Source organism: Bombina bombina, chromosome 1 (genome assembly GCF_027579735.1).
Source record: "Bombina bombina isolate aBomBom1 chromosome 1, aBomBom1.pri, whole genome shotgun sequence".
In the NCBI taxonomy this organism is placed as follows: domain Eukaryota; kingdom Metazoa; phylum Chordata; class Amphibia; order Anura; family Bombinatoridae; genus Bombina; species Bombina bombina.
Genome location: NC_069499.1, coordinates 840283203 through 840310498, shown reverse-complemented (window position 1 = coordinate 840310498; position 27296 = coordinate 840283203). Strand labels below are relative to the sequence as shown.

The following is a 27296-nucleotide window of genomic DNA, read 5'->3' as shown; positions in this document are numbered from 1 at the left end:
CTGGAATTAAGAGCAATATTCAATGCTCTTCTAGCTTGGCCTCAGTTAGCAACACTGAGGTTCATCAGATTTCAGTCGGACAACATCACGACTGTGGCTTACATCAATCATCAGGGGGGAACCAGGAGTTCCCTAGCGATGTTGGAAGTCTCGAAGATAATTCGCTGGGCAGAGTCTCACTCTTGTCATCTGTCAGCGATCTACATCCCAGGCGTGGAGAACTGGGAGGCGGATTTTCTAAGTCGCCAGACTTTTCATCCGGGGGAGTGGGAACTTCATCCGGAGGTCTTCGCTCAACTGATTCATCGTTGGATCTGGATCTCATGGCGTCTCGCCAGAACGCCAAGCTTCCTTGTTACGGATCCAGGTCCAGGGACCCGGGAGCGGTGCTGGTAGATGCACTAGCAGCCCCTTGGGTTTTCCACATGGCTTATGTGTTTCCACCTTTTCCGTTGCTACCTCGACTGATTGCCAGGATCAAACAGGAGAGAGCATCGGTGATTCTGATAGCGCCTGCGTGCAGACCTAGTGGACATGTCGTCCTGTCCACCATGGTCTCTGCCTCTGAGGCAGGACCTTCTAATCCAGGGTCCTTTCAACCATCCAAGCCTAATTTCTCTGAGGCTGACTGCATGGAGATTGAACGCTTGATTCTATCGAAGCGTGGTTTTTCGGAGTCGGTTATTGATACGTTAATACAGGCTTGGAAACCTGTTACCAGAAAAATTTACCATAAGATATGGCGTAAATATTAATATTGGTGTGAATCCAAGAGTTACTCATGGAGTAAGGTTAGGATTCCTAGGATATTAGCTTTTCTACAAGAGGGTTTAGAAAAGGGTTTATCCGCTAGTTCATTAAAAGGACAGATTTCTGCTCTGTCTATTCTTTTACACAAACGTCTGGCAGAGAATCCAGACTTCCAGGCCTTTTGTCAGGCTTTGACTAGGATTAAGCCTGTGTTTAAAACCGTGGCTCCTCCGTGGAGCTTAAACTTAGTTCTTAAAGTTCTTCAGGGTGTTCAGTTTGAACCCCTTCATTCCATTGATATTAAGCTTTTATCTTGGAAAGTTCTGTTTTTGATGGCTATTTCCTCGGCTCGAAGAGTCTCTGAGTTATCTGCCTTACATTGCGATTCTCCTTATCTGATTTTTCGTTCAGACAAGGTAGTTCTGCGTACTAAACCTGGGTTTTTACCTAAGGTTGTTTCTAACAGGAATATCAATCAAGAGATTGTTGTTCCGTCATTATGTCCTAATCCTTCTTCAAAGAAGGAACGTCTTTTGCATAATCTGGACGTAGTCCGTGCCCTGAAGTTCTACTTACAGGCAACTAAAGATTTTCGGCAAACTTCTTCTCTGTTTGTCGTTTATTCTGGGCAGAGGAGAGGTCAAAAGGCTTCGGCCACCTCTCTCTCTTTTTGGCTTCGTAGCATAATACGTTTAGCCTATGAGACTGCTGGTCAGCAGCCTCCTGAAAGAATTACAGCTCATTCCACTAGAGCTGTGGCTTCCACCTGGGCCTTTAAGAATGAGGCCTCTGTTGAACAGATTTGCAAGGCTGCAACTTGGTCTTCACTTCATACCTTTTCAAAATTTTACAAATTTGACACTTTTGCTTCTTCGGAGGCTGTTTTTGGGAGAAAGGTTCTACAGGCAGTGGTTCCTTCTGTTTAATGTTCCTGCCTTGTCCCTCCCTTCATCCGTGTACTTTAGCTTTGGTATTGGTATCCCATAAGTAATGGATGACCCGTGGACTGAACACACTTAACAAGAGAAAACATAATTTATGCTTACCTGATAAATTTATTTCTCTTGTTGTGTGTTCAGTCCACGGCCCGCCCTGTCTTTTTTTGAGGCAGTTCTAAATTTTAATTAAAGCTCCAGTCACCACTGCACCCTATAGTTTCTCCTTTCTCGTCTTGTTTCGGTCGAATGACTGGATATGACATGTGAGGGGAGGAGCTATATAGCAGCTCTGCTTGGGTGATCCTCTTGCAACTTCCTGTTGGGAAGGAGAATATATCCCATAAGTAATGGATGACCCGTGGACTGAACACACTACAAGAGAAATAAATTTATCAGGTAAGCATAAATTATGTTTTGTTCATGTATTCCATTTTTTTAACCCTTTCCTCAATGCTTTCTAGTTCTCCAATGTTTTTCTTAGTAATTGGTCACCAATACTGTAGTTCATATTCAAGGTGAAGTATTAACTACAATTTATGCAGGAAAACTATTATACTTTTTTCCTAGAACCCATGCGCACTAATATCATATTTGCCTTAGGAGCTGCTACCTGGCATTTAACAATTCTGTTTGTTGCCTACAAATTCTTCCCTGTGTGGCAATACTGTGTAGGAGTTTATGTATTCTTTACTTTATTTTCTAACCCACTTCAATCAATTCAAATTGTTGCAGCATGAATCAGAAAAAAAACATTTGAATTAGAAAACAATATAACAGCAACATCTAGCTAGGCATGTGGAAAACAAACATAAACAGCCATCACAAGCCTTGAATGGGGATTTTTTTTTTCAAGGATTTTCATAGACCATGATCAAAGCTAAAAATATAATGGACGAAACTTAAAGTAAAACACTCATTCATTTTATATTGATGATGACGAATGCATTTTTCTTTCCTAAGCCATGGAGAGTCCATGACATCATTCCAATTACTAGTGTGATATTCGCTCAGGAGCAGGAGACAAAGAGCACCACAACAAAGCTGTTAAGTGTCACTTCCCTTACCCATGACCCCTAGTCATTCTCTTTGCCTCTGTCAATGGAGGAGGTGAAGTTTGGTGTCTGAAGATTTTATTCTTTTTTTGGGGTACTTTTTCCTGCAAGCAAGGATTTGGGTTTAGCTGTGTCCACGTCAATCTCTTGAGTAGGAGTAGTGGTGACTTTTAAGCAGTTAGGAAGTAGTGAGGTAGTCCTTACTCAGTTTTTCTAACATATTTGCTGCCCTAGTCACAAAAAGCCAGAGTTGGTTACTCTATTCTTTCTTTTTCCACAGGTCTCTGTAAGGAGTATGTGTACTTTCACGCCTGGTGAGCTGTATAACTCTGCAGTATATTGGGACAGTAAGATAATCCTTTATTACATAGGATTGCTGAGGCACACATGTATGTGGAGGCTAGGGGTTACATTTTCTTTTTATTTGGAAATATTTTTCCCTATGTGGCTCTTTTATTAAACTTTTGAGGCTAAATTTATTTGGGGCAAATCAGTGGGGACAAGAATTTCACTTTTTAATCAGGGTGGAAAGTGTTTTTATTTACTCAAGTCTGGCACATGTTAGCTGTTCCTTTAAGAGGACAGTTAGAGCTGGTAAAGTTTTTTTTTTTTTTTTCTTTCTTTACTCGGCAGGGAACACGCGTTTTTAGTTGCTGCGCAGTTCCTCTTTGCCGGTCACGTGATCTCCTTCTCTTCCGATAGCCGGAGTGGAGTCGCGTAGTAGTTTCCTTTCAGTGTCGGCTGTTGCAGCTGCTTGCTGCAAAGAAAAATTAAAGCCACTTGCAGTCCCTGTGCTTCCATCAAATTGAGAATCCTCAGAATTGCGGTAGGGCACCTCAGACTGTCTGAGGTGTAGAAGTTTCTGATGTGTTTTCTTTTCCTTTGGGGCAATTTTATTTATTTAGCATATTAATGCTTATGGGAATAGAGTCTCTTAATGTGACATTAATCCTTATTTTGAAAATTTTAATTTTTCATTTAATTTTTAGGTATTTTTTTTTTCAATTATAGACATGGATCAAGAATCTGTTTCATTTGATAAATGTCTTTTCTGTCTAGAGGCCAAAATTGTTTTGCTTATGCAATTTTGTGCTACATGTTTAGCTAGAACGCTAGAATGTAAAGATAAATTGTTGCTCTCTGAGCCTATTGTCTCCCAGGATGATGCTGTTCAGGCAATGCCACAGCTTTCTCCTCAAACGTCCCAAGCCTCAATGGCCCTGCAGTTCCTCTTAGCCCCCTAGAGGCATATATTTGCCTGTAATTTTTGCGGCTCAGATATCTTTTGCGGTATCTGCTGCATTATCTGTTTTTCCCATGTTGGGGAAGCGCAAGATAAAATCTTAAAAATGTTTCTGATATTAAGGTGTCAGTCGCCTCTGCTGCTGCTAAGGACCTATGTCTGATGAGGCGGATACCTCAGTAGCTTCTGAGGGTGAAATCTCAGATTCGGTCAGTATAATTCCTTTGACTGACTCTGAAGAGGTAAACTTCAGATTTAAGCTTGAACACCTCCGTGTACTGTTAAAGGAGGTACTGGCTACTTTCGACGACTCTGATTCTTCTGTCGCTTTCAACCCTAAGAAATCTAGTAAACTTAACAAATACTATGATGTTCCTTCCCCTATGGAAGTGTTTCTTGTTCCAGACCGTGTGTCGGAGATCATTGCACAGGAGTGGGATAAGCCAGGGCTATATTTCTCCCCTTCTCCCATTTTTAAAAAGATGTTTCCTGTTGCTGACTCCAAGACTCATGGCGCACAGTGCCTAAGGTAGAAGGGGCTATTTTTATTTTGGCTTTGAAAACCACGATTCCTATTGAGGATAGCTGTTCCTTTAAGGATCCCATGGACTAAAAGCTGGAGGCTTATTTAAAGAAAATGTATGTTCATCAGGGTCTATAATGGCAACCGGCAGTCTGTATTGCCACAGTGGCAAGTGCAGCATCTTATTGGTGCAATGCTTTGTCGGAGTTGGTTTTAGAGGAAAATCCGTTGGAGGATAGGATTAAGGCCCTCAAACTAGCCAATTCCTTTCTTTCTGAAGCGAACATTCAAGTAATTAGACTGGGAGCCAAGATGTCTGGCTTCACTGTTCTAGCCCGCAGGGCTTTGTGGCTGAAATCTTGGTCAGCTGATGTTACCTCCAAGTCCAAGCTTCTGTCGGTACCTTACAATGGTAAGACCCTAGCAAAAAAAGGGGGTTAAATAAACTAGCGCTTAAGAGTTAATATCCCTTGCCCTATTCTCCTACTATCTACTTCCCAGATTTTTTTCTACATATTTAGCTAACGACCTCCATACACACCTTTATCCCTTTTGCAGATTAAGCGCCTAATCTCCATAACTTTTTCACTTTTCAATGGTAAGACCCTGTTTGGTCCTGGTCTGGCAGAGATAATTTCTGAAATTACTGGTAGAAAAGGGTCCTTTCTACCACAAGACAAGAAGAATAGACCTAAGGGGCGTCAAAATTCTAATTTCCACTCCTTTCATAACTTCAAAGGTCAGAAGTCTTCCTCTTCCAAGTCGGAGTAGTCCAAGTCTTCTTGGAGACCCAATCAGTCTTGGAATAAGGGGAAACAATCAAAGAAGCCCTAAGACTAAGTCAGCATGAAGGGTCCGCCCCCGGTCCGGTACTGGATCAAGTGGGGGGCAGACTTTCCTTTTTTTAACAAGCATGGATATGCGATGGCCCAGACCCTTGGGCTGTGGACATAGCATCCCAGGGTTACAAAATAGACTTCAAGACTTGTCCTCCCAGGGGCAGATTTCTCCTTTCAAGATTATCTGTAGACCAGGTAAAGAGAGGCCTTCTTGAGCTGCATTCAGGACCTTTTCTCCATGGGAGTGATTGTTCCAGTTCCACTAAGGGAACAGGGCCCAGGATTTTATTCAAATGTTTATGGTTCCCAAAAAAGAGGCAACTTTTCGTCCCATTTTAGACCTGAAGTGTCTCAACAAATTTCTCAGGGTACCGTCCTTCATAATGGAAACCATATGTTCCATTATGAAGGGTCAGTTCATGACGACCATAGACCTGAAAGATGCGTATATTCATGTTCCCATCCACAGGGATCATCACAAATTCCTGAGATTCGCTTTCCTGGACAAGCACTTTCAGTTTGTAGCTCTCCCATTTGGCCTTGCCACAGCTCCCAGAATTTTTTTTAAAGTTCTGGGGGCTCTTTTAGCAGTTGTCAGGTCTCAGGGAATCGCGGTGGCACCTTATCTGGACGACATCTTGGTTCAGGCGCCATCTTTTCAACTAGCAAAATCTCATACAGAGATCTTGTTGTCTTTTCTTCGTTTCCACGGATGGAAAGTGAATCTGGAAAAGTTTTCTTGTTCTGGATACAAGGGTGGTTTTTTTAGGGACCATCATAGATTCCCTATCTATGAAGATTTTTCTGACGAGGTCAGAAAAGCAAAAATGATCTCTTCTTGCCTCTCTCTTCAGTCTACTGTCCGGCCGTCAGTAGCTCAATGCATGGAGGTCATTGGTCGCCTCCATGGACATCGTTCCTTTTGCTCGTTTCCATTTGAGAGCTATGCATGCTCAGACAATGTAACGGAAACCATTCAGATCTGTCCCAGAGGATAGATCTGGACCAGTTGACAATCGACTCTCTTTCGTGGTGGATATCTCAGGATCATCTGTCTCCAGGAACATGCTTCTAGAGACCCTCCTGGGTGATTGTAACCACGGACGCCAGCCTGCTAGGCTGGGGAGCAGTTTGGGACTCGCTAAAGGCTCAGGGCCTATGGACTCGAGAGGAGTCTTCTCTTCTTATAAATATCTTGGAGTTGAGAGATATCTTCAATGCTCTTGTGGCCTGGCCTCAGTTGTCTTTAGCCCGGTTTATCAGATTCCAGTCGGACAACATCACCTCTGTAGCTTTCATCAACCACCAGGGAGGAATTTGGAGTTCCTTGGCTATGAAAGAGGTGTCTCGGATTATTCAGTGGGCGGAAACTCACAATTGTCTTCTGTCTGCCATCCACATTCCAGGAGTGGAAAACTGGGAGGCGGATTTTCTGAGCAAAAAAATAGTTACCTTTTCGTTACTTTAAATAAACTAGCGATCGTCATTCATATGCAAAATTCAGAAGAAGATTAGGGCGTAGGATCGCCAGTTTGTTTACAGTAACAAAAAGGTAAGTATTAAAAAAAATTAAAGTGCCCCTGTTTTTAAGAGCATTTTTAGATACTGGGCTTTAATTCGTTAAACTTTACAATCACTTTAACAGCTTTTAAATCTCCACTTCATCAATGAAATGTACATTTAGATGATCATATTTATATAGTGTACATTTATAGGTTAAAATGAGATTTATACGGGAAATTGTAATACTGCAGTAGTAGTGGCTATAAAAAAAACCTTGTAACCAAGAGGCTGAGTATCAGAAACTATCCTCCCAGTCGGCGTAGAAGAGAGAACCCAACCCATTTGAAAGGGTGCTCCTGCAGGAACTTTGAATCCACTGCTCTCCAATCAGCTGCTTGCCTGATTAAATGTTCCCTTTAATCTGCTTTTAAATACATAAACTCTATTTGTTATGGCTTTTGGTTGAATTGGACTATGATTGTAATGGATGTACTATCAGAAATTTGATTTTGACAAATTTATTACAAGGAAATTCTAGTTTCTGTATAACTGAATTGTTGATGTCCCATATTTTTCTACTAAACCTACAATCACTGGACACATACTTGACGTGTGGTTCAACTCACTCTTAGTAGGATTAGTAAAGCCACTCGAATTGCACAACAAACTACATATACTATAGGAGAGCAGTGGTCTCCCCTAATTTAGGGTAATATGCACATTTTTCTTAAAGGTGTAGAGAGGTGCATGGATGCATTTTTGCAATGTAGCAAAAATTCTTCTAGTAAATATTATTCAGCGGCATACACGCATATGCTGTGCAAGCTGGTGCACCAATATTCAAGCTAAGAGAGCTGGTGGTGATGTGTATTATGTCTGTGAAGACTTAAAGGGACACTGAACCCAAATTTTTTCTTTCGTGATTCAGATAGAACATGCAACTTTCTAATTTACTCCTATTATCAAATTTTCATCATTCTCTTGGTATCTTTATTTGAAAAGCAAGAATGTAAGTTTAGATGCCGGCCCATTTTTGGTGAACAACCTAGGTTGTTCTTGCTGATTGTTGGATAAATTCACACACCAATAAACAATTGCTGTCCAGGGTACTAAAACATAAATTGGCTGGCTCCTTAGCTTAGATGTCTTCTTTTTCAAATAAAGATAGCAAGAGAGCGAAGAAAAATTGATAATTGGAGTAAATTAGAAAGTTGCTTAAAATTGCATGCTCTATCTGAATCATGAAAGAAAAAAAATTGGGTTCAGTGTCCCTTTAATGTCTGTCATGAAAGCTACTGCTGACTCTCAGAGAATGTGTGCTGTTAGAATACTGGTGCACGAGGCACACACAAAACATGTGCGTATGCCACTGAAAAACTGTAATAACTTGTACTAGAAGCATTTTTGCTAATGGAAGTATAATGCAAAAATGTATTATATTTAAAATTGAAAAACACCCATGTTGACCTTTCTATCCCTTTAAGTGCATTGTTTTTAAAAGCATCCATGTATTTGGCAAATGGGTTCCAAAATATTAAATCAACTGCTCAGACACCTAAAAATGAAAATAATGTATTTACCATATAATTGCCTCAACATCTTGAACAGTGTTTCTCAATTCCACTGCTCATATACCAATAAAGGGATATATTTTAATGGTAAACTTGCTCTGAGTAGTCATTACTTTACCTTTTAATAAAGCAGGAACATGCTTAAAAAAGGAAGTGTAAAAAATGTCTCCATTGTGTAATGGGGGCTGCCATGTTGAAACCTAGATTTTCTTTATGATTTTTTTTTTTTATGCTCAGGCCAATAAGGGACATATATGAGTCACCAGAGTGAGCAAAGAATATAGCAGTGTTAGACTTGTCGATTTTGGGGTTTGTACTTTTAAAATGTCTTTTGAGCTGAGAAGCCCACAATTTTCCAAGTTCACAAATTTCAAATAATCCAACGTTTTTTGCACAGTCTCAAAATATTTAAAGTTCTTTGAATTTGTTTGAAGCAGGACCTTTTCTCTTGCAAGGTGTATCCAGTCCACGGATTCATCCTTTACTTGTGGGATATTCTCATTCCCTACAGGAAGTAGCAAAGAGAGCACACAGCAAAGCTGTCCATATAGCTCCCCCTCTAGCTCCATCCCCCAGTCATTCTCTTTGCTGGCTCTAAGCACTAGGGTCTCTCTCGGGAGTGTAAAGTGAATGTGGTGTTAGAATTGTAGTTTTATTATCTTCAATCAAAAGTTTGTTATTTTAAATGGTACCGGTTTGTACTATTTACTCTCTAGCAGAAAAGTGATGAAGATTTCTGCTGAGAGGAAAATGATTTTAGCATGTTGTAACTAAAATCCACTGCTTTTCCCACACAGGACTGAAGAGTACCAGAAAACATCAGTTGGGGGGAACAGTTTGCAGGGTAATCTGCAATAAGGTATGTTCAGTCATTTATTTCTAGACAAGACTGAGATAATGCTAGAAGAGACTGACAATATCCCCATGAGGGGAGGGTAAGCTTTGTTCACAGACTTAGTAAGGAATTGAATGCTTACATAATAGGGCTAATATATTGGTTGACACTTATTCAGGGCAATCGATTGTTTGGCTAAGGAAAAATCGTTTTGCAAGACACTTTGAAAGCCCTTTTGGGTTATTTCTGGGGTTATTACCACATGGCTGTTTTTTAGTCACTTAGGAGTGATTTACTAGGCCTCACAGCTCCGGAGTAGAGTGGGAGGGGCCCAATTGCCTCAGATGCGCACTTAGAATTGCAGATAAGTTCATGCTGTTTCACATGGACGGTCCTGCTGATGTTTGAGGGCCTAAAAGATGCTATATTCCCCCAAATCTGATCCCTAAGGGAAGGTAGGGCCACAGCAAGGCTGTGGCAAGGTTCTGTAGTGATTTAACCAGGTGTTGGCTTTAGGCTGCTCCGGTTTGGGCATTAAGGGTTTAATCGTTTTGAAACTTGGGGTGCAATCTAATTAAGGCTTTAGCTACATACTGTGAAAATTTCAGAAAGATTGCTGCATTTTTCACTGTTGTGTAAAATTGTGTGCTCTTTTTATCTCTTAAAGGCACAGTAACGTTTTTTTCAAATTGTTTTTTTTATTTGATTAAAGTGATTCCAAGCCTGTTTGTGTACTCTACTAGTCTGTTAAACATGTCTGACACTAAGGAAAATCCTTGTTCAATGTGTTTAGAAGCCATGGTGGAACCCCCTCTCAGAATGTGTCCCACTTGTACTGATATGTCTATACACTTTAAAGATCATATTGTTGCACTTAAGAATGTGGCCCAAGATGATTCTCAGACTGAAGGTAACGAGGGTAGCCCGTCTGCCTCTCCCCAAGTGTCACAACCAGTTACGCCCGCGCAAGCGACGCCTAGTACCTCTAGTGCGTCTAACCCTTTTACATTACAAGACTTAGCGGCAGTCATGGATAATTCTCTTACAGCCTTCTTATCTAAACTGCCCGTGTTACCTGCAAAGCGTGATAGCTCCGTTTTAAGAACAGATTATGAGCATTCTGACGCTTTGGTAGCCGTATCCGATATACCCTCACAACGCTCTGAAGTGGGAGCGAGGGATTTGATGTCTGAGGGAGAAGTCTTTGATTCAGGAAGGGTTCCTCCCCAGACAGATTCAGATACATTGGCTTTTAAATTTAAACTAGAACACCTCCGTGTTTTACTTAGGGAGGTATTAGCTACTCTGGATGACTGTGACCCTTTGGTGATCCCAGAGGAATTGTGTAAAATGGACAAGTACCTAGAGGTCCCTGTTTACACGGATGCGTTTCCGGTCCCTAAGAGGATTGCGGATATCGTTACTAGGGAGTGGGATAGGCCAGGTGTCCCTTTTGTCCCCCCTTCTGTTTTTAAGAAAATGTTCCCCATATCTGACACCATGCGGGACTCGTGGCAGACGGTCCCTAAGGTGGAGGGGGCTGTTTCTACACTAGCTAAACGCACAACCATACCAATTGAAGACAGTTGTGCTTTTAAAGACCCTATGGATAAAAAATTAGAGGGTTTACTTAAGAAAATTTTTGTTCAACAAGGTTTTCTTCTCCAACCTATTGCCTGCATTATTCCTGTAACTACTGCAGCTGCGTTCTGGTTTGAGGCGCTGGAAGACTCGCTCCAGACGGAGACCTCATATGAGGAAATTATGGATAGAATTAAGGCTCTAAAGCTAGCTAATTCTTTTATCACTGACGCCGCTTTCCAAATAGCTAAGTTAGCGGCGAAAAATTCAGGTTTCGCCATTTTGGCGCGCAGGGTGCTATGGCTAAAGTCCTGGTCGGCCGATGTGTCGTCTAAATCCAATCTTTTGAACATTCCTTTCAAAGGGAAGACCCTATTCGGGCCTGAATTAAAAGAGATTATATCAGATATCACCGGGGGAAAAGTCCATGCTCTCCCTCAGGACAAAGCCTTTAAAACAAAGAACAAAGCTAATTTTCGTTCCTTTCGCAATTTCAGGAACGGCCCCGCTTCATCCTCTCCGGCTGCAAAGCAAGAGGGTAACGCTTCACAGCTCAAGGCAAACTGGAAACCTTACCAGGGCTGGAATAAGGGTAAACAGGCCAAAAAGCCTGCAGCTGCCACCAAGACAGTATGAAGGGGTAGCCCCCGATCCGGGACTGGATCTAGTAGGGGGCAGACTCTCTCTCTTCGCTCAGGCCTGGGCAAGAGATGTACACGATCCTTGGGCATTAGAGATTGTAGCCCAGGGATACCTTCTAGAATTCAAGGACTCTCCTCCAAGGGGAAGGTTCCACATTTCTCGTCTGTCTACAGATCAGACAAAGAAAGAGGCGTTTTTACGCTGTGTAGAAGATCTACATACAATGGGAGTGATCCACCCAGTTCCAATTGCAGAACAAGGACTGGGGTTTTACTCAAACCTGTTTATGGTTCCCAAAAAAAGAAGGAACTTTCAGACCAATCCTGGATCTCAAAATTCTAAACAAATTCCTCAGAGTCCCATCATTCAAGATGGAGACCATTCGGACAATCTTACCAATGATCCAGGAGGGTCAATATATGACTACCGTGGATCTAAAGGATGTGTATCTGCACATTCCTATCCACAAAGATCATCACCAGTTTCTCAGGTTCGCCTTTCTGGACAAGCATTTTCAGTTTTTGGCTCTTCCTTTCGGGTTGGCCACTGCTCCCAGAATTTTCACAAAGGTGCTAGGGTCCCTCCTGGCGGTTCTAAGACCACGGGGCATAGCAGTGGCGCCTTACCTAGCCGACATCTTAATTCAGGCGTCAACTTTCCAAAGAACCAAGTCTCACATGGAGACTGTATTGGCCTTTCTGAGGTCTCACGGGTGGAAGGTGAACATCAAAAAGAGTTCTCTCTCCCCCCTCACAAGAGTTCCATTCCTAGGAACCCTGATAGACTCGGTAGAAATGAAAATATTTCTGACGGAGGTCAGAAAGCTAAAACTCTTAACTAATTGCCGAGCTCTTTATTCCATTCCTCGGCCATCTGTGGCTCAGTGCATGGAGACAATCGGACTAATGGTTGCGGCAATGGACATAGTCCCTTTTGCTCGGATACACCTCAGACCACTGCAATTATGCATGCTCAAACAGTGGAATGGGGATTATGCAGATTTGTCTCCTCAAATTCAGTTGGACCAGGAGACCAGAGATTCTCTTCTCTGGTGGTTGTCTCAGGATCACCTGTCTCAAGGAATATGTTTCTGCAGGCCAGAGTGGATCATCGTAACGACCGACGCCAGTCTGTTAGGCTGGGGTGCGGTCTGGGACTCCCTGGAAGCTCAGGGCTTATGGTCTCGGGATGAAACTCTTCTCCCGATAAACATTCTGGAACTGAGGGCGATATTCAATGCTCTTCAGGCATGGCCTCAACTAGCGGCGGCCAAATTCATCAGATTTCAGTCGGACAACATCACGACTATAGCTTATGTCAATCATCAGGGGGGAACAAAGAGTTCCCTAGCGATGACGGAAGTAACCAAAATAATCAGGTGGGCGGAGGATCACTCCTGCCATCTCTCAGCAATTCACATCCCAGGAGTAGACAACTGGGAGGCGGATTTTCTAAGTCGTCAGACTTTTCACCCGGGGGAGTGGGAACTCCACCCGGAGGTATTTGTCCAGCTGACTCAGCTATGGGGCACCCCAGAGTTGGATCTGATGGCGTCCCGTCAGAACACCAAACTTCCTCTCTACGGGTCCAGGTCCCGGGATCCCAAGGCGGTATTGATAGATGCTCTAGCAGCGCCTTGGTCCTTCAATCTGGCTTATGTTTTTCCACCGTTTCCTCTCCTCCCGCGTCTGGTTGCCAGAATCAAGCAGAAGAAGGCTTCAGTGATTCTGATAGCGCCTGCGTGGCCATGCAGGACTTGGTATGCAGACCTAGTGGACATGTCATCTGTCCCACCATGGACACTGCCAATGAGGCAGGATCTTCTAATACAGGGTCCGTTCAAGCATCCAAATTTAGTTTCTCTGCGTCTGACTGCTTGGAGATTGAACGCTTAATTCTATCAAAGCGTGGGTTCTCTGAGTCAGTTATAGATACTCTGATTCAGGCTAGAAAGCCTGTCACCAGGAAAATCTACCATAAGATATGGCGGAAATATCTTTGTTGGTGTGAATCCAAGGGTTACTCATGGAGTAAGATTAGGATTCCCAGGATATTGTCCTTTCTCCAAGAAGGACTGGAGAAAGGATTGTCAGCTAGTTCCTTAAAAGGACAAATATCTGCTTTGTCTATCCTGTTACACAAGCGTCTGGCAGAGGTACCAGACGTTTAAGCGTTTGCTCAGGCTTTAGTCAGAATCAAGCCTGTCTATAAACCTGAGGCTCCGCCATGGAGTTTGAATCTAGTTCTTTCAGTTCTTCAAGGGGTTCTGTTTGAACCTTTACATTCCATAGACATTAAGTTGTTATCTTGGAAAGTTTTGTTTTTGATAGCTATCTCTTCTGCTCGAAGAGTTTCAGAATTATCTGCCTTACAGTGTGATTCACCTTACCTGGTGTTCCACGCAGATAAGGTAGTTTTGCATACCAAGCCTGGTTTTCTTCCTAAAGGTTTTTCTAACAAGAATATTAACCAGGAAATAGTTGTTCCTTCTCTGTGTCCTAATCCATCTTTGAAGAAGCAACGTCTATTACACAATCTTGATGTAGTTCGTGCTTTAAAGTTCTATTTACAAGCAACTAAGGATTTCAGACAAACATCTTCCTTGTTTGTTATCTATTCTGGTAAGAGGAGAGGTCAGAAAGCGACTGCTACCTCTCTTTCCTTTTGGCTGAAAAGCATCATCCGTTTGGCCTATGAGACTACTGGCCAGCAGCCTCCTGAAAGAATTACTGCTCATTCTACCAGAGCAGTGGCTTCCACATGGGCTTTCAAAAATGAGGCTTCTGTTGAATAGATTTGTAAGGCAGCGACTTGGTCTTCACTGCATACTTTTGCCAAATTTTACAAATTTGATACTTTTGCTTCTTCGGAGTCTATTTTTGGGAGAAAGGTTTTGCAAGCAGTGGTGCCTTCCGTTTAAGGTACCTGTCTTGTTCCCTCCCTTCATCCGTGTCCTAAAGCTTTGGTATTGGTATCCCACAAGTAAAGGATGAATCCGTGGACTGGATACACCTTGCAAGAGAAAACAGAATTTATGCTTACCTGATAAATTACTTTCTCTTGCGGTGTATCCAGTCCACGGCCCGCCCTGGCATTTAAGTCAGGTAAAAAATTTTTTGTTTAAACTACAGTCACCACTGCACCCTATGGTTTCTCCTTTTTCTTCCTAACCTTTGGTCGAATGACTGGGGGGTGGAGCTAGAGGGGGAGCTATATGGACAGCTTTGCTGTGTGCTCTCTTTGCTGCTTCCTGTAGGGAATGAGAATATTCCACAAGTAAAGGATGAATCCGTGGACTGGATACACCGCAAGAGAAAGTAATTTATCAGGTAAGCATAAATTCTGTTTTTGTGGCAGTGCTCACCAGTACTGAGTACCCCCACCTCTGATATCTCATAACAGTAACATTTGTAATTGTCATATAAATACTCTAGTTTTCACAAGAGGGGGCAAACTATATCAAGTATTGTAAATAACGTTGTCCCTTTGCCTTTCTCAAAGTTACGGAGTACAATAGTTAATGAGTACCGGACCTTTTTTATTTTTTGTACATAAAAAAAGCACCGGTTTGAAGTATATATGAATTATTGGGGAAGGGGGAGTGTCTGCTTTTTTTACTTTCCAGCCCCTTTCAGTGGGTGTCCCAGCAATACCTCCTCTAGAGTGCTAAACTGGGAGCTTCTAAGTAAGTTTTTAAACAGTTTTATACTGGATTTTTAGATCAGTATCTGTGCAAAGTCTTCTTTATAGTAGTGTCTATTACATGCAGTTATATGAAAATTGGTGTATACTGTCCCATGTGCTGTCTTCCTTTATATAATTATAAAAAGGGCTTTATCAAGAACTGAATCACACTGTAGTAATAATCCTTAATTTTGCTAAAGGTGCAGTATTCATTGCTTCCCTTCTTGTAGGCAAAAATCAAACCTTTAAAGGAATGATAAAGTTTAACAGATTTTGTCATACAATTCTTCACTTTCCCTCTGGGTCTGTAAAAGGTTTTATGTTGATTGGCTCCTATTGATCTTGTTAACAGTCACATTCTAGAACGGATGCATAAACTGCAACAGGAGAGCAAACACCTGCGGAATCAAAGAGAAGAGAGACGGACAGAAAATGAATGTTATAAGGTAGGTCAGAAGTGAAAAGTCAAAACGTTTAAGATATTTCCAGCAACGCAATTCCATACAACTTAAAGGGACATGAAACCCACATTTTTTTCTTTCATGATTTAGAAAGAGTGTGGAATTTTAAACAACTTTCTAATTTACTTCTATTATCTAATTTGTTTCATTCTCTTGATATTCTTTGCTAAAAAGCATATCTAGATAGGATTAGTATCTGCTGATTGGTGGGTGCACATAGGTGCCTCCTGTGATTGGCTCACCCATATGCATTGCTATTTCTTCAACAAAGGATATCTAAAAAAATAAAACAAATTAGATAATAGAAGTAAATTTGAATGTTTAAAATTACATGCTCTAACTGAATCAGGAAAGAATTTGTTTGGGTTTAGTGTCCCTTTCACCTATATGCAATCTATTAACACAGTGGGAAACCAGCATCAAACAAGTATATCCTCCAAAAGGCTGTATGTTACGTGTAATGCTTTAACATACGGCAGTTGGAGAGTGAGATAATGGGGGGAAAACTAGTGAAGATGGAAAGCAGACGTTCTCTCAGGTAAAAGAGGATGCGTATTTACTAGAGGCGAAAAATAGAACATTCACTCAGAGTTGGTGCATCAGGAAATGTGTAGTTTTATAATGGCAATACATGTGAATGAATCATGAAAGTTTAATTTGGACTTTCATTGTTCTCCACAGAAAATGCTGCCTACCAAGTGTCACTATTAAAGGGACAGTCTACAATAGAATTTTTATTGTTTTAAAAGATAGATAATCCCTTTATAACCCATTCCCTAGATTTGCATAACCAACGCATTCATTTTAATATACTTTTTACCTCTGTGATTACCTTCTGACAGCCCCCTGATCACATGACTTTTTAATTATTATCTATTGACTTTCATTTAGTACTGTGTTGTGCTAACTTTTAAATAACTCCTCGGCGTGAACACAATGTTTTTATATATATATATATATATATATATATATATATATATATATATATATGACTCACATGAACTAACAGTCTCCTGTTGTGAAAAGCAAATATAAAAGCATGTGATGAGAGGCTGTCTGTAGTGGCTTAGAAACAGGCAGAAATTTAGAGGTTTAAAGGTTATAAAGTATATTAATATAACAATGTTGGTTGTGAAAAACTGGGGAATGGGAAGTAAAGGCGTTATCTATCTTTTTAAACAATAACAATTTTAGTGTAGACTGTCCCTTTAAGTAGTCGGGTAGGGCCAGTGTAATGTTTTCTAATATAATATAATGTTCTGCTATCCAAAAGCACAAATTAATTAAACAATTTAACATAAATGTATTTAATGATAATTGAACATTTTTATTATTAGCTCATTTTAGCTTAATCTTGGCTAGAATTTTAGCCGGGTGTTGCGCCAACTTTAAAGGTCCCGAGCAGAACACTGACTTTAGTGCCCCTTTTTGTCCTTTACTGTATGCAATTACATTTATATTCAAATCTAACTGCTTCTCATTTAACCGTCTGACTTGTCTTTGCAATAGGGAATTTCCTCCATGCGCATTAGAAGAGGCTGTGTACAAGACAAATAATTGCTACTCTCAAGTTTTTAAATCTCAAGTTTTTTTGTAGACTGTCTCTTTTCTTCTCAAATTGCTTAGTGGTGCATTTCCAAGTACAAGTTTGTCATGCTTTGTTTGTCTCAAATTGGCTACCTGGTCTATCTCTGAGTTTGCCTTTTTCTTTATTCTCACTTTATGATCCTTGATTTGTGTTACATTTATGTTAAACTTCAGTCTACACACAACTTTTATTGGCTTATTTTACTCAATTTAAGGACTTGAGTACCACAGTTCCATTCACAATTCAGTATTACAAGGTTAAGCCAAAATACATTTTAGACCAGAGCACAACATGGATCCCTGGATAGAAACAAAAAGAAGAAATAACTATGGTTCATTCACCATTCAATTTCACAAGTTCCCGGAGTGTAAATGACACTGCAATCTCATTGGTAATCCAGTCATTATTGCTTCCAACGGTATATCATTTAGAGACATTATTTTAAAAAAAACAAGAAAAAAAAAACGCGTAGTGCTATGCAATTAAAATATTCCCTATTAAAGGGCATGGCACAAAAATGTAGCTCTAACAAATAAAATGGTCTATAAATAATGTACAGGAATGCTGGTAGCTCTATGTATTTTGGCATAGAAATTAACTGCCTTCCTCAATAAATTTAAGTAGAATGTATTCAGCCAATAGATAATGTTGTAAAGGTACCATAACTGCCTTTGCTTTTCTTGCTTTTTATTTTCTATACAATAAACTGCAGTAGTAATGGAATATTTGTGTAACCTGAGATTCATAGTTGCAAAAACTAAGACTTAGTTAGAGTTAGCAGCCACTTATGGATGAGATTACATATACGGCGCAGGCTTCAGGGTAACTGCTGAAACCCGCGTCGCCCGTAATTTCGCCTCGCACATCGAGGAATCCAATAAACCCCGCCGGCAGTTCATAAACTGTCGTAAGTTGGATAAACTAGCGATGTACAGAAATGTGCGTAAATACAAATTTCTGGAGTCGCCAGTGACTTACGGCACTTTAGAAACTGCCGGTGCCTAAGAAAAAAAAAAGTAAAATCTCCCGTAAAAGTCTAATCCACCTCCCAAAAATAAACCCGACATGTAAAACCCCTATATACGGCATCACCCCCATATCAGAACTAATAATAAATGTATTAACCCCCCCACATCGCAATCTAACTAATAAATGTATTAACCCCTAATCCGCCATTCACCCACAACGCCAACTACCTAATTACACTATTAACCCCTAATCTACCATCATCCCACAACGCATTAAACCTAATTTAACCTATTAACCACTAAACCGAAACACCCCCACAACGGAAATAACTAATAAAATTACTAAGCCCCCTTACCTAACACCCCCTAAATTAACCTAAATTACCTAAAATTAAAAAATACTAAATTACAATTAAAATAAAAAACATTACTTTAAAAATAAAAAAACTAAATTTAAGTTAATCTAAAATTAACCTTAATTTTAGGTAATTGGGGTTAATTTAGGGGGTGTTAGGTTAGGGGGTTTAGTAATTTAATTAGTTATTTGTGTTGTGGGGGTTTGGTGGTTTAGGAGTTAATAGATTTATTAGGTTTATTGCGTTGTGGGGGTTTGTCGGATTAGGGGTTAATATGTTTATAAGATACTTCGCGATATGGGGGTTGGCGGATTAGGGGATAATAGGTAGATGGCAATGTGGGGGTTTGTCGGATTATGGGTTAATATGTTTATAAGATACTTCGCGATATGGGGGTTGGCGGATTAGGGGATAATAGGTAAATGGCAATGTGGGGGTTTGGCGGATTAGGGTTTAATAGTTTAATAAGGCATATTGCGATGTGGGGGTTGGCGGATTAGGGGTTAATATACTTTATTGGTTATTGCGGTGGGTTAGTTAATATTTTCAGGTAGTTACGGTGCTCACATTTTCGGCGTAAGGCTTGCTGCACCTGCCTATGTGTGGCGAGGTGAAAATGGAGTAAAATTTCTCCATTTTCGCCGGGTAAGTCCTTGCGCTGAATATGTGATATCGATTAACGACACGGTTCTATGTTAGCTTATAGGAGTCAAATTTGCGGGCGACGGGTGAAATATACAAGCCGCATTTATATGCGGCACGTATATGTGATAGCAATACCCGATTAAAAACCGGCGATGCAGCATATGTAATCTTGCCCTATGTATACAGTATTTTATATGGAATCCAGAGCAAGTGAAACAAACTAGAAATTAAAAATTGGACATTTCTCTGATTGTATTAGGGTTAGTGGACATATTTTCTTATTACTGTGATTGAGGGAATAATTTTGCTTTGAAAGCGGAAAATTTTGAACAACCATTTGGATGCCCCTCTGAGATACAGGTGATTGCAAAAGGTTATGTTGTGCAAGAGCTCCAAGGGAATGTTTCTGCAAGTGAGGTCTTTCCTTGATCTAGGTTGGTGTTGATGCAGAGGCCCATGGTTTATTGTTAGTTAGTTTGAGTTTGGATAGTAGAAGTAATTGTGACACAGATGGAAAAAGAGAAGCACTGTGCTGGGTCTTTAGGAGTTATTTATTTACCCATTAACAGTAATACAGGGGTAATTACTTCATAATTTAGATTTAACCCTCAAAGTGTAAAATACTTTTTCTTTCCTATGGCATGGAGAGTCCACGACTTCATTCCAATTACTAGTGGGATATTCAACTCCTGACCAGCATGAGGAGGCAAAGAGCACACCAGCAAATCTGTTAAGTGTAACTTCCCTTACCCATAATCCCCAGTCATTCTCTTTGCCTTTGTCAATGGAGGATGTGCGAAGATGATGTCTAAAGATATTTAATCCTTTTATGGGTACTTTTCCCTGCAAGCAAGGATTGGGGTTATGCTGTGCCCATGTCAATCTCTTTAGTAAGAGTAATGGTGGCTATTAGCAGTTAGAAAGTGGCGAGGTTGTCTTTGCTTTATTTCTAACTTTATTGCTACCCCTTCATAGAAAGCCAGGGTTGGTTACTCTGCTCTTTCTTTTTCTTTAGGTCTCTGATAGAGAGTGGAGTATCTATCACACCTAAGAAGCTGTTCCTGCCCTGCAGCTGGAGCCACAGGTAAGTGCATTTGCCTTCTAGGTATTGAAGGACAGCACTTTGGAGGTTAATTCCTCTAGTGGGCAGTTTGGCAGACACTGGCATATGTGATATTTTATGGAAACGTTAAGGGGTTAATAATGATTACCCATAGTTTGTTTGTGGAGAGACTGGCTAAAGGGGTAATTTAAGCCAATTTTGGAACAATAGGATACGGGTCGAAAGTATTTATTTATTATTATGAGATGTAGTGCGGTGTACTTCAGTTTTATGCAGGTCGGACAAAAACGTGCGCTTTTACAGTGACGCAGGTTTTTTTTTTAGTCCGATCACGTGACCCTCCTCTCTTCCGTCTTTAATATGCGGAGCAAGTTAGACCTCATGCAATCTTGTTGCCTATCTCTGTGCCGGCTTTGATTGGATCACTGAACTTTGCTAATCTGGCATCCTACTGATAGTGGATCTAATCAGATACCACTTGCTGATTTTCTGGAGTGACTACGATTTCGGTGTGGTAAGACTCCACAGCTCAGCCTGAGGTATAGAGGTGTGAGGAAGTTTTTGCTAAAATAAAAACTTTTTTCCTTTTTGTATGTTGAGGTGTGTGCTTTATTTTTACCGTACTGGTGTTAAATACTTCTCATATTTTATATATTCTATATATTTAAAAATGGATTCAGACCATAGTTCATCCATTACTTTTGACAAATGTTTGCTTTGTCTGGAGGCTCAGGTTGTACCTCCTGTGCAATTTTGTTTCACTTGCTTATCTAAGACCTTAAAAATTGCAAATTACTCCCTTCTGAGCCTTATGTCTTTCAGGATAATGCTGTTCAGGATATGCCTCACCTTTCTCCTCAAACGTCTCAAGCTATGGTTGTTTCCCATGCATTGCCCTGCGGTTCCTCTCAACCTCCTGTGGGTGTTTATTTGCCAGAAGTGATAACTTCTGCTGTGTCTGCAACTTTATCTGCTTTCCCTTCTTCGGGTAAGCGTAAGAGGAAATCTAAACATATTTCTACTAGTAAGGTTTCTGACCCTTCTAAGTCTGCTCTGGCGAACCTTTATCAAATGTTTGATGAGGAGGATACTTCAGTAGATTCTGAATGTGTGGGGGGAAATTCTTCAGAATCTGAAGAAGTTAATTTCAGATTTAAGCTTGAACATCTCCATTTGCTTCTGAAGGAGGAAAAACATCCACAGATGAGAGAGAGAGTTTATGACTCTCTTTCATCTGTGGACGTTTTTCCTGTTCCAGACAAGATGTCTGAAATTATAGCTCAGGAATGGGATAAGCCAGGGGTTCCTTTTTCCCCTTCCCCTGTTTTTAAAAAGAGGTTTCCTGTTGCGGACTCCATTTGTGACTCTTGGCGCACTGTGCCTAAAGTAGAAGGAGCTATCTCTACTCTAGACAAAAGAACTACCATTCCTTTAGAGTATAGTTGTTCTTTTAAGGATCCTGTTGATAAGAAGCTAGAGGCTTACTTATTAAAGAAGATGTACATCCATCAAGGATTACAGTGGCAACCTGTGGCAAGTATTGCTATGGTTGCGAGAGCATTATCTTATTTGTGCGATGCCTTGTCTGAGCTGATATCAGAAGAGACTACGATAGAGGAGATCCAAGATAGGATCAAAGCTCTTAAACTGGCCAATACCTTTATCTGCAATGCCAACATGCAGGTAATTAGACTGGGAACTAAGATGTCTAGCTTCACTGTTCTAGCTTGCAGAGCTCTGTGGTTAAAGTCTTGGTCAGCTGATGTAACTTCAAGGTAGCTTTTGTCTTTACCTTATAAAGGTAAAACTTTATTTGGTCCTGGTCTGGCGGAAATAATTTCCGAAATTACGGGTGGAAAGGGATCTTTCCTACCTCAGGACAAAAAGAATAGACCTAAGGGTCACCAGAATTCTAATTTTTTGCTCCTTTCGTAATTTTAAAGTCGTCTTCCTCTTCTTCCAAACCAGAGAAATCCAAGACCTCATGGCGTTCCAGTCAACCATGGAATAAGGAGAAGCAAAACAAGAATCCTTCCACTGATTCTAAATCGGCATGAAGGGTCCGCCCCCGATCCAATTTTGGATCAAGTGGGGGGCAGGCTTTCTCTTTTTCAGCAAGCTTGGATACGCAATATCCCAGATCTGTGGGATGTGGACATAGTATCCCAGGATTACAGAATTGGATTCAAGTCTTGCCCTCCAAGGGGCAGATTTCTCCTGTCAAGATTATCCACAAACCAGGTAAAGTGGGAGGCCTTCTTAAACTGCGTAGAGGACTTATCCTCCCTGGCAGTAATTGTTCCAGTTCCTGTAGAGGAACAGGGTCAAGGATTCTATTCAAATCTATTTGTGGTTCCCAAAAAGGAGGGCACTTTCTGTCCCATCCTAGACCTAAAGTGCCTCAAGAAATTTCTCAGGGTTCCGTCCTTCAAGATGGAAACTATTCGTTCCATTCTTCCATTGGTTCAGGAAGGTCAGTTTATGACGACTATAGACCTAAAGATTCATATCTTCATGTTCCCATTCACAGGGATCATCACCAGTTTCTGAGATTTGCCTCTTTGGACAAGCATTTCCAGTTTGTTGCTCTTCCATTTGGTCTTGCCACGGCTCTCAGAATATTCACAAAGGTTCTGGGGGCCATTTTGGCTGTGGTCAGATCTCAGGGAATTGTGGTGGCACCTTACCTAGACGACATCTTGGTTCAGGCGTCATCTTTTCAACTAGCAAAATCTCATACAGAGACGTTATTGTCTTTTCTACGTTCCCACGGATGGAAAGTGAATCTGGAAAAGAGTTCCCTTGTTTCAGCTACAAGGGTGTGTTTCTTAGGGACAATCATATATTCCCTGTCCATGAAGATTTTCCTGACGGATGTCAGAAAATCCAAACTTCTTTCTTTGTGCCTTTCTCTCCAGTCTGCTATTCATCCATTAGTGGCTCAATGCATGGAGGTGATTGGTCTGATGGTTGCTTCCATGGACATCATTCCTTTTGCTCGGTTCCATCTGAGACCACTGCAACTATGCATGCTCAGTCAAAGAAACGGAGACCATTCAGATTTATCACAGAGGATAGATCTAGATCCCCTAACAAGAGATTCTCTCTCGTGTTGGATTTCACAGGAACATTTGTCTCGGGGGACTTGCTTCCTGAGACCTTCCTGGCTGATTGTGACTACCGACACCAGCCTGTTAGGCTGGGGAGCAGTTTGGGGCTCTCTAAAATCTCAGGGCCTGTGGACTCGGGAGGAGTCTTCTCTTCCCATAAACATCTTGGAGTTGAGAGCAATCTTCAATGCCTTGACAGCTTGGCCTCAATTATCTTTAGTCCGGTTTATCAGATTCCAGTCGGACAACATCACCTCAGTGGCTTATATCAGCCACCAGGGAGGAACTCTGAGTTCTTTGGTCATGAAGGAGGTGACTTGCATTCTGCAGTGGGCGGAAGCTCACAATTGTCTATCAGGCATGCACATTCCAGGAGTGGACAACTGGGAGGCAGAATTTCTGAGCAGACAGACTTTTCACCCCGGGGAGTGGGCTCTCCATCTGGAAGGTTGCGGGTTCATCTGCACTGTCTATTCTTTTGCACAAACGCCTGGCTGATTTACCAGATGTTCAAGGTTTTGTTCAGGCCCTGGTCAGAATCAGGCCTGTGTTTAAACCTGTTGCTCCTCCTTGGAGTCTTAACCTTGTTCTTAAAGTTTTGTAGCAGGCTCCGTTTGAGCCGATTCATTCTGTTGATATTAAATTGTTATCTTGGAAGGTTTTGTTTCTTCTTGCTATTTCTTCTGCTCGCAGAGTGCCTGAGCTTTTGGCTCTGCGGTGTGATTTCCCCGTACCTTTATTTTTCATGCAGATAAGGCGGTCCTACGTACTAAGTTGGGGTTTCTCCCTAAGGTTGTGTAGGATCTAAATATTAATCAGGAAATTGTTGTTCCTTCTTTTTGTCCTAATTCTTCTTCTCAGAAAGAATGTTTGCTGCATAACCTGGATGTTCTGCATGCTCTAAAATTTTACCTCCAAGCAACTAAAGATTTTCGGCAATGTTCTGCCCTCTTTGTGGTTTTCTCTGGCAAGCGTAAAGGTCAGAAGGCCACTTCTACTACCCTTTCCCTCTGGTTAAGAAGTATTATTTGTTTAGTTTATGAGACCAGCTGGACAGCAGCCTCCTGAGAGAATTATGGCTCATTCCACTAGGGCTGTCTCCTCATCCTGGGCTTTCAAAAATGAAGCTTCTGTGGAACAGATTTGCAAGGCGGCAACATGGTCCTCTTTGCATACTTTTTCCAAATTCTACAAATTTGATACTTTTGCCTCGGCTGAGGCCTCTTTTGGGAGAAAGGTTCTTCAAGCTGTGGTGCCTTCTGGTTAGGTCCTCCTGCCTTGTTCTCCCTCCCTTTCCATTCTGTGTCCTCTAGATTGGGTATTGGTTCCCACTAGTAATTGGAATGAAGTCATGGACTCTCCATGCCATAGGAAAGAAAACAAAATTTATGCTTACCTGATAAATTTCTTACTTTCTGGGCATAGAGAGTCTACAACCCGTCCTCTTTTTAATATAATTCGGCAGTTTTTTTGAGTAAACCTCAGGCACCTCAATACCTTTTGTGTTTCTTCTTTTTCCATTTTTCTTTGGCTGAATGACTGGGGATTATGGATGTAAGGGAAGTTACACTTAACAGCTTTGATGGGTGCTCTTTGCCTCCTCCTGCTGGTCAGGATTTGAATATCCCACTAGTAATTGGAATGAAGTTGTGGACTCTCCATGCCCGGAAAGAAAGAAATTTATCAGGTAAGCATAAATTTAGTTTTTTCTAATGCAATCTTGGAATTAGGAAATGCAGGTATTTCAAGAAATATGTGTGTTGGGGTGTTTAAAAGGGATACAAAACCCAAAAAATGTTTCTCATGATTCAGATAGAGCAAAAAGTGTAAACAATTTAGTAAAATTATCAAAATTGATCATTTTTCTTACCACTACTTTAGCAATCTAGCTTCAGGCTTTGATTAGAAAGGCATATCTGATAGCGGTACGTTCTCACCTGAGCATGTTGCTGCTCACTCAACCAGAGCACTAGCCACTTCTTGGTACTTTTGGATTATGTTTCTCTTGACCAGATTTGTAAAGTGGCTACCTAGTCCTCTCTGCATACCTATGCTAAATTTTACCATTTTGATATTTATGCCTCTTCTGAGCTCTCCTTTGGCAGGAAAGCTCTGTAGACTGCCATTACTGTTTAGTCGCCCTCCCATAACTTTTAGCCCCCCCCCCCCCCCATATTTAGTGGTCTCATGGACTTCCCTGCATAGGTATTAGATCCTATGTGATTTGTGGACTCAAACAAAATGTTTCTTTACCTGTTTCTTTTGATTACCTCACCCTGTTTATTTAAGTTTGCAGCAGGCCCATTTTTGCACTTTATTTAAATCCACTTTAGTCCTATCCTGTTTTCTAACTTTCCTCTTTGCTTGGCCATATCTACAACTGAGGAATGCTGAGAGATGTGGGGGAGTAAAGCTCTGCAATGTAGGGGTGTTTTGCTTCTTTCTGGTTAACAGATTCACCACCGCTAAGGGTAAAATTATAAGTCTCTCATTTTTAAAATTTGCCTAAGTTGCACCTTTTTGTTGCTATAGAGATATTAGAACACTCATGGTTATCATGTGTCAGAGTTTCTTTAAACTATAAGGAAATAAATTTGAGACTACTAATAATAGTATTTTGAATTCCTTGCAGACACTTTATAAATCAGATCTGGAACTCCAAAGTTCTCGCCAACTACCTACAGAGGAAATGAGGTAAGTACTGTTATTGCATGTTTCCAAAACCTGCCCCTTCCTTTATAAGAATTGCTGACGCATCATACCATGTCTTTTCAGTGCAAGAAGAGCGTTTAGCAGTCTTGGAAATTTGAGGACCAAACGACAAACACATTCCTGAACCTTAGGATCTGCAATGTACACACTTAAAAGACTTTGGGATTTATAAAGAACAGTGGCTGTTTATTTTTTGTAAAGCTTTTTTTTGTAAATCAATTTTGTTAAAGTGTATTTTTAATTGTTTTTATTAATAAATTATAATTTTTTGGTATAAAAAAATTAACTGACACGATTTTTTAAACACATTTGTCATTACTACTTCCCCAATTATGTGGTCAAAATAAAATGAACTGCCTAAAGTGATAGGAATGTTTCCCTTCTTAAAGGGACACTAAACCCTAACATTTTCATTCATTATTCAGATAGAGAATACAAATTTAAACAAGATTACAATTTACTTCTATTATTTATTTTGCTTCATTTTTTAGATATTCTTAGTTGAAGAAAAAGCAATGCACATGGGTGAGCCAATCACACAAGGTTTCGATGTGCAGGAACCAATCAGCAGCTACTGAGCCTATCTAGATAAGCTTTTCAGTAAAGAATATCAAGAGAATAACACAAATTAGATAATAGAAGTAAACTAGAAAGTTGTTTAAAATTGCATGCTCTTTTTAAATCATGAAAGAAAAAATGTGGGTTTCATGTCCCTTTAACGGTTTTATAGATTTTATTTTTATTTAATTGTAAAATGGGTTTTTAAAGTTTATTTTTTCCTATGTTCCAGAGGCCCCCCATAAACAATGAGACTCTTTTAAAAAGGATGTCCCCTCCACCAGATGACATGTGACTAAACTTGCCGTCCTTAGGGGATTTTCTTAAAAAGAAAAAAGGGGGGGGGGGGGGGGCTGTCCCTGTGAGATGTTTCCCATAATGGAGTTTGCTGGAAAGTAAACTTCACTGGGTAGAGCAAAGGGAGAAGAAGTGGCACTGCAGTCAATACAGCTATTATTTTACACTTGAGGTTTTACTATTAGAACCATAAACAGGGAGTTCCACAGAGGAAACATTTTGAAAATATGCTGAGATCTAGCAGAGAACATTCAGCTACACCTATGGAATTCTCTGTTCAGCTCACTAGCAGAGATGTAGAAACTAATTTTACAGTAAGGAAAGCAATATACTTAGAATTTCTAACTTAAAAGTACAAATTTCACATAATTTTTGCA

The 27296-nt window shown here is 40.7% G+C and overlaps 1 protein-coding gene across 1 annotated transcript in view; it reads left to right on the top strand.

Moving 5' to 3' along the window:
• PMFBP1 (polyamine modulated factor 1 binding protein 1) overlaps window positions 1-26354 on the top strand; it is a 347880-nt gene extending 321526 nt beyond the window's left edge. The window contains exons 36-38 of the mRNA XM_053699461.1: window positions 15514-15607; window positions 25985-26046; window positions 26128-26354. Coding sequence (XP_053555436.1) covers window positions 15514-15607; window positions 25985-26046; window positions 26128-26188 — 217 coding nt within the window. The 3' untranslated portion in view covers window positions 26189-26354. The remainder of the gene's footprint in view (window positions 1-15513; window positions 15608-25984; window positions 26047-26127) is intronic.
• The last annotated feature ends 942 nt before the right edge of the window (window positions 26355-27296 follow it).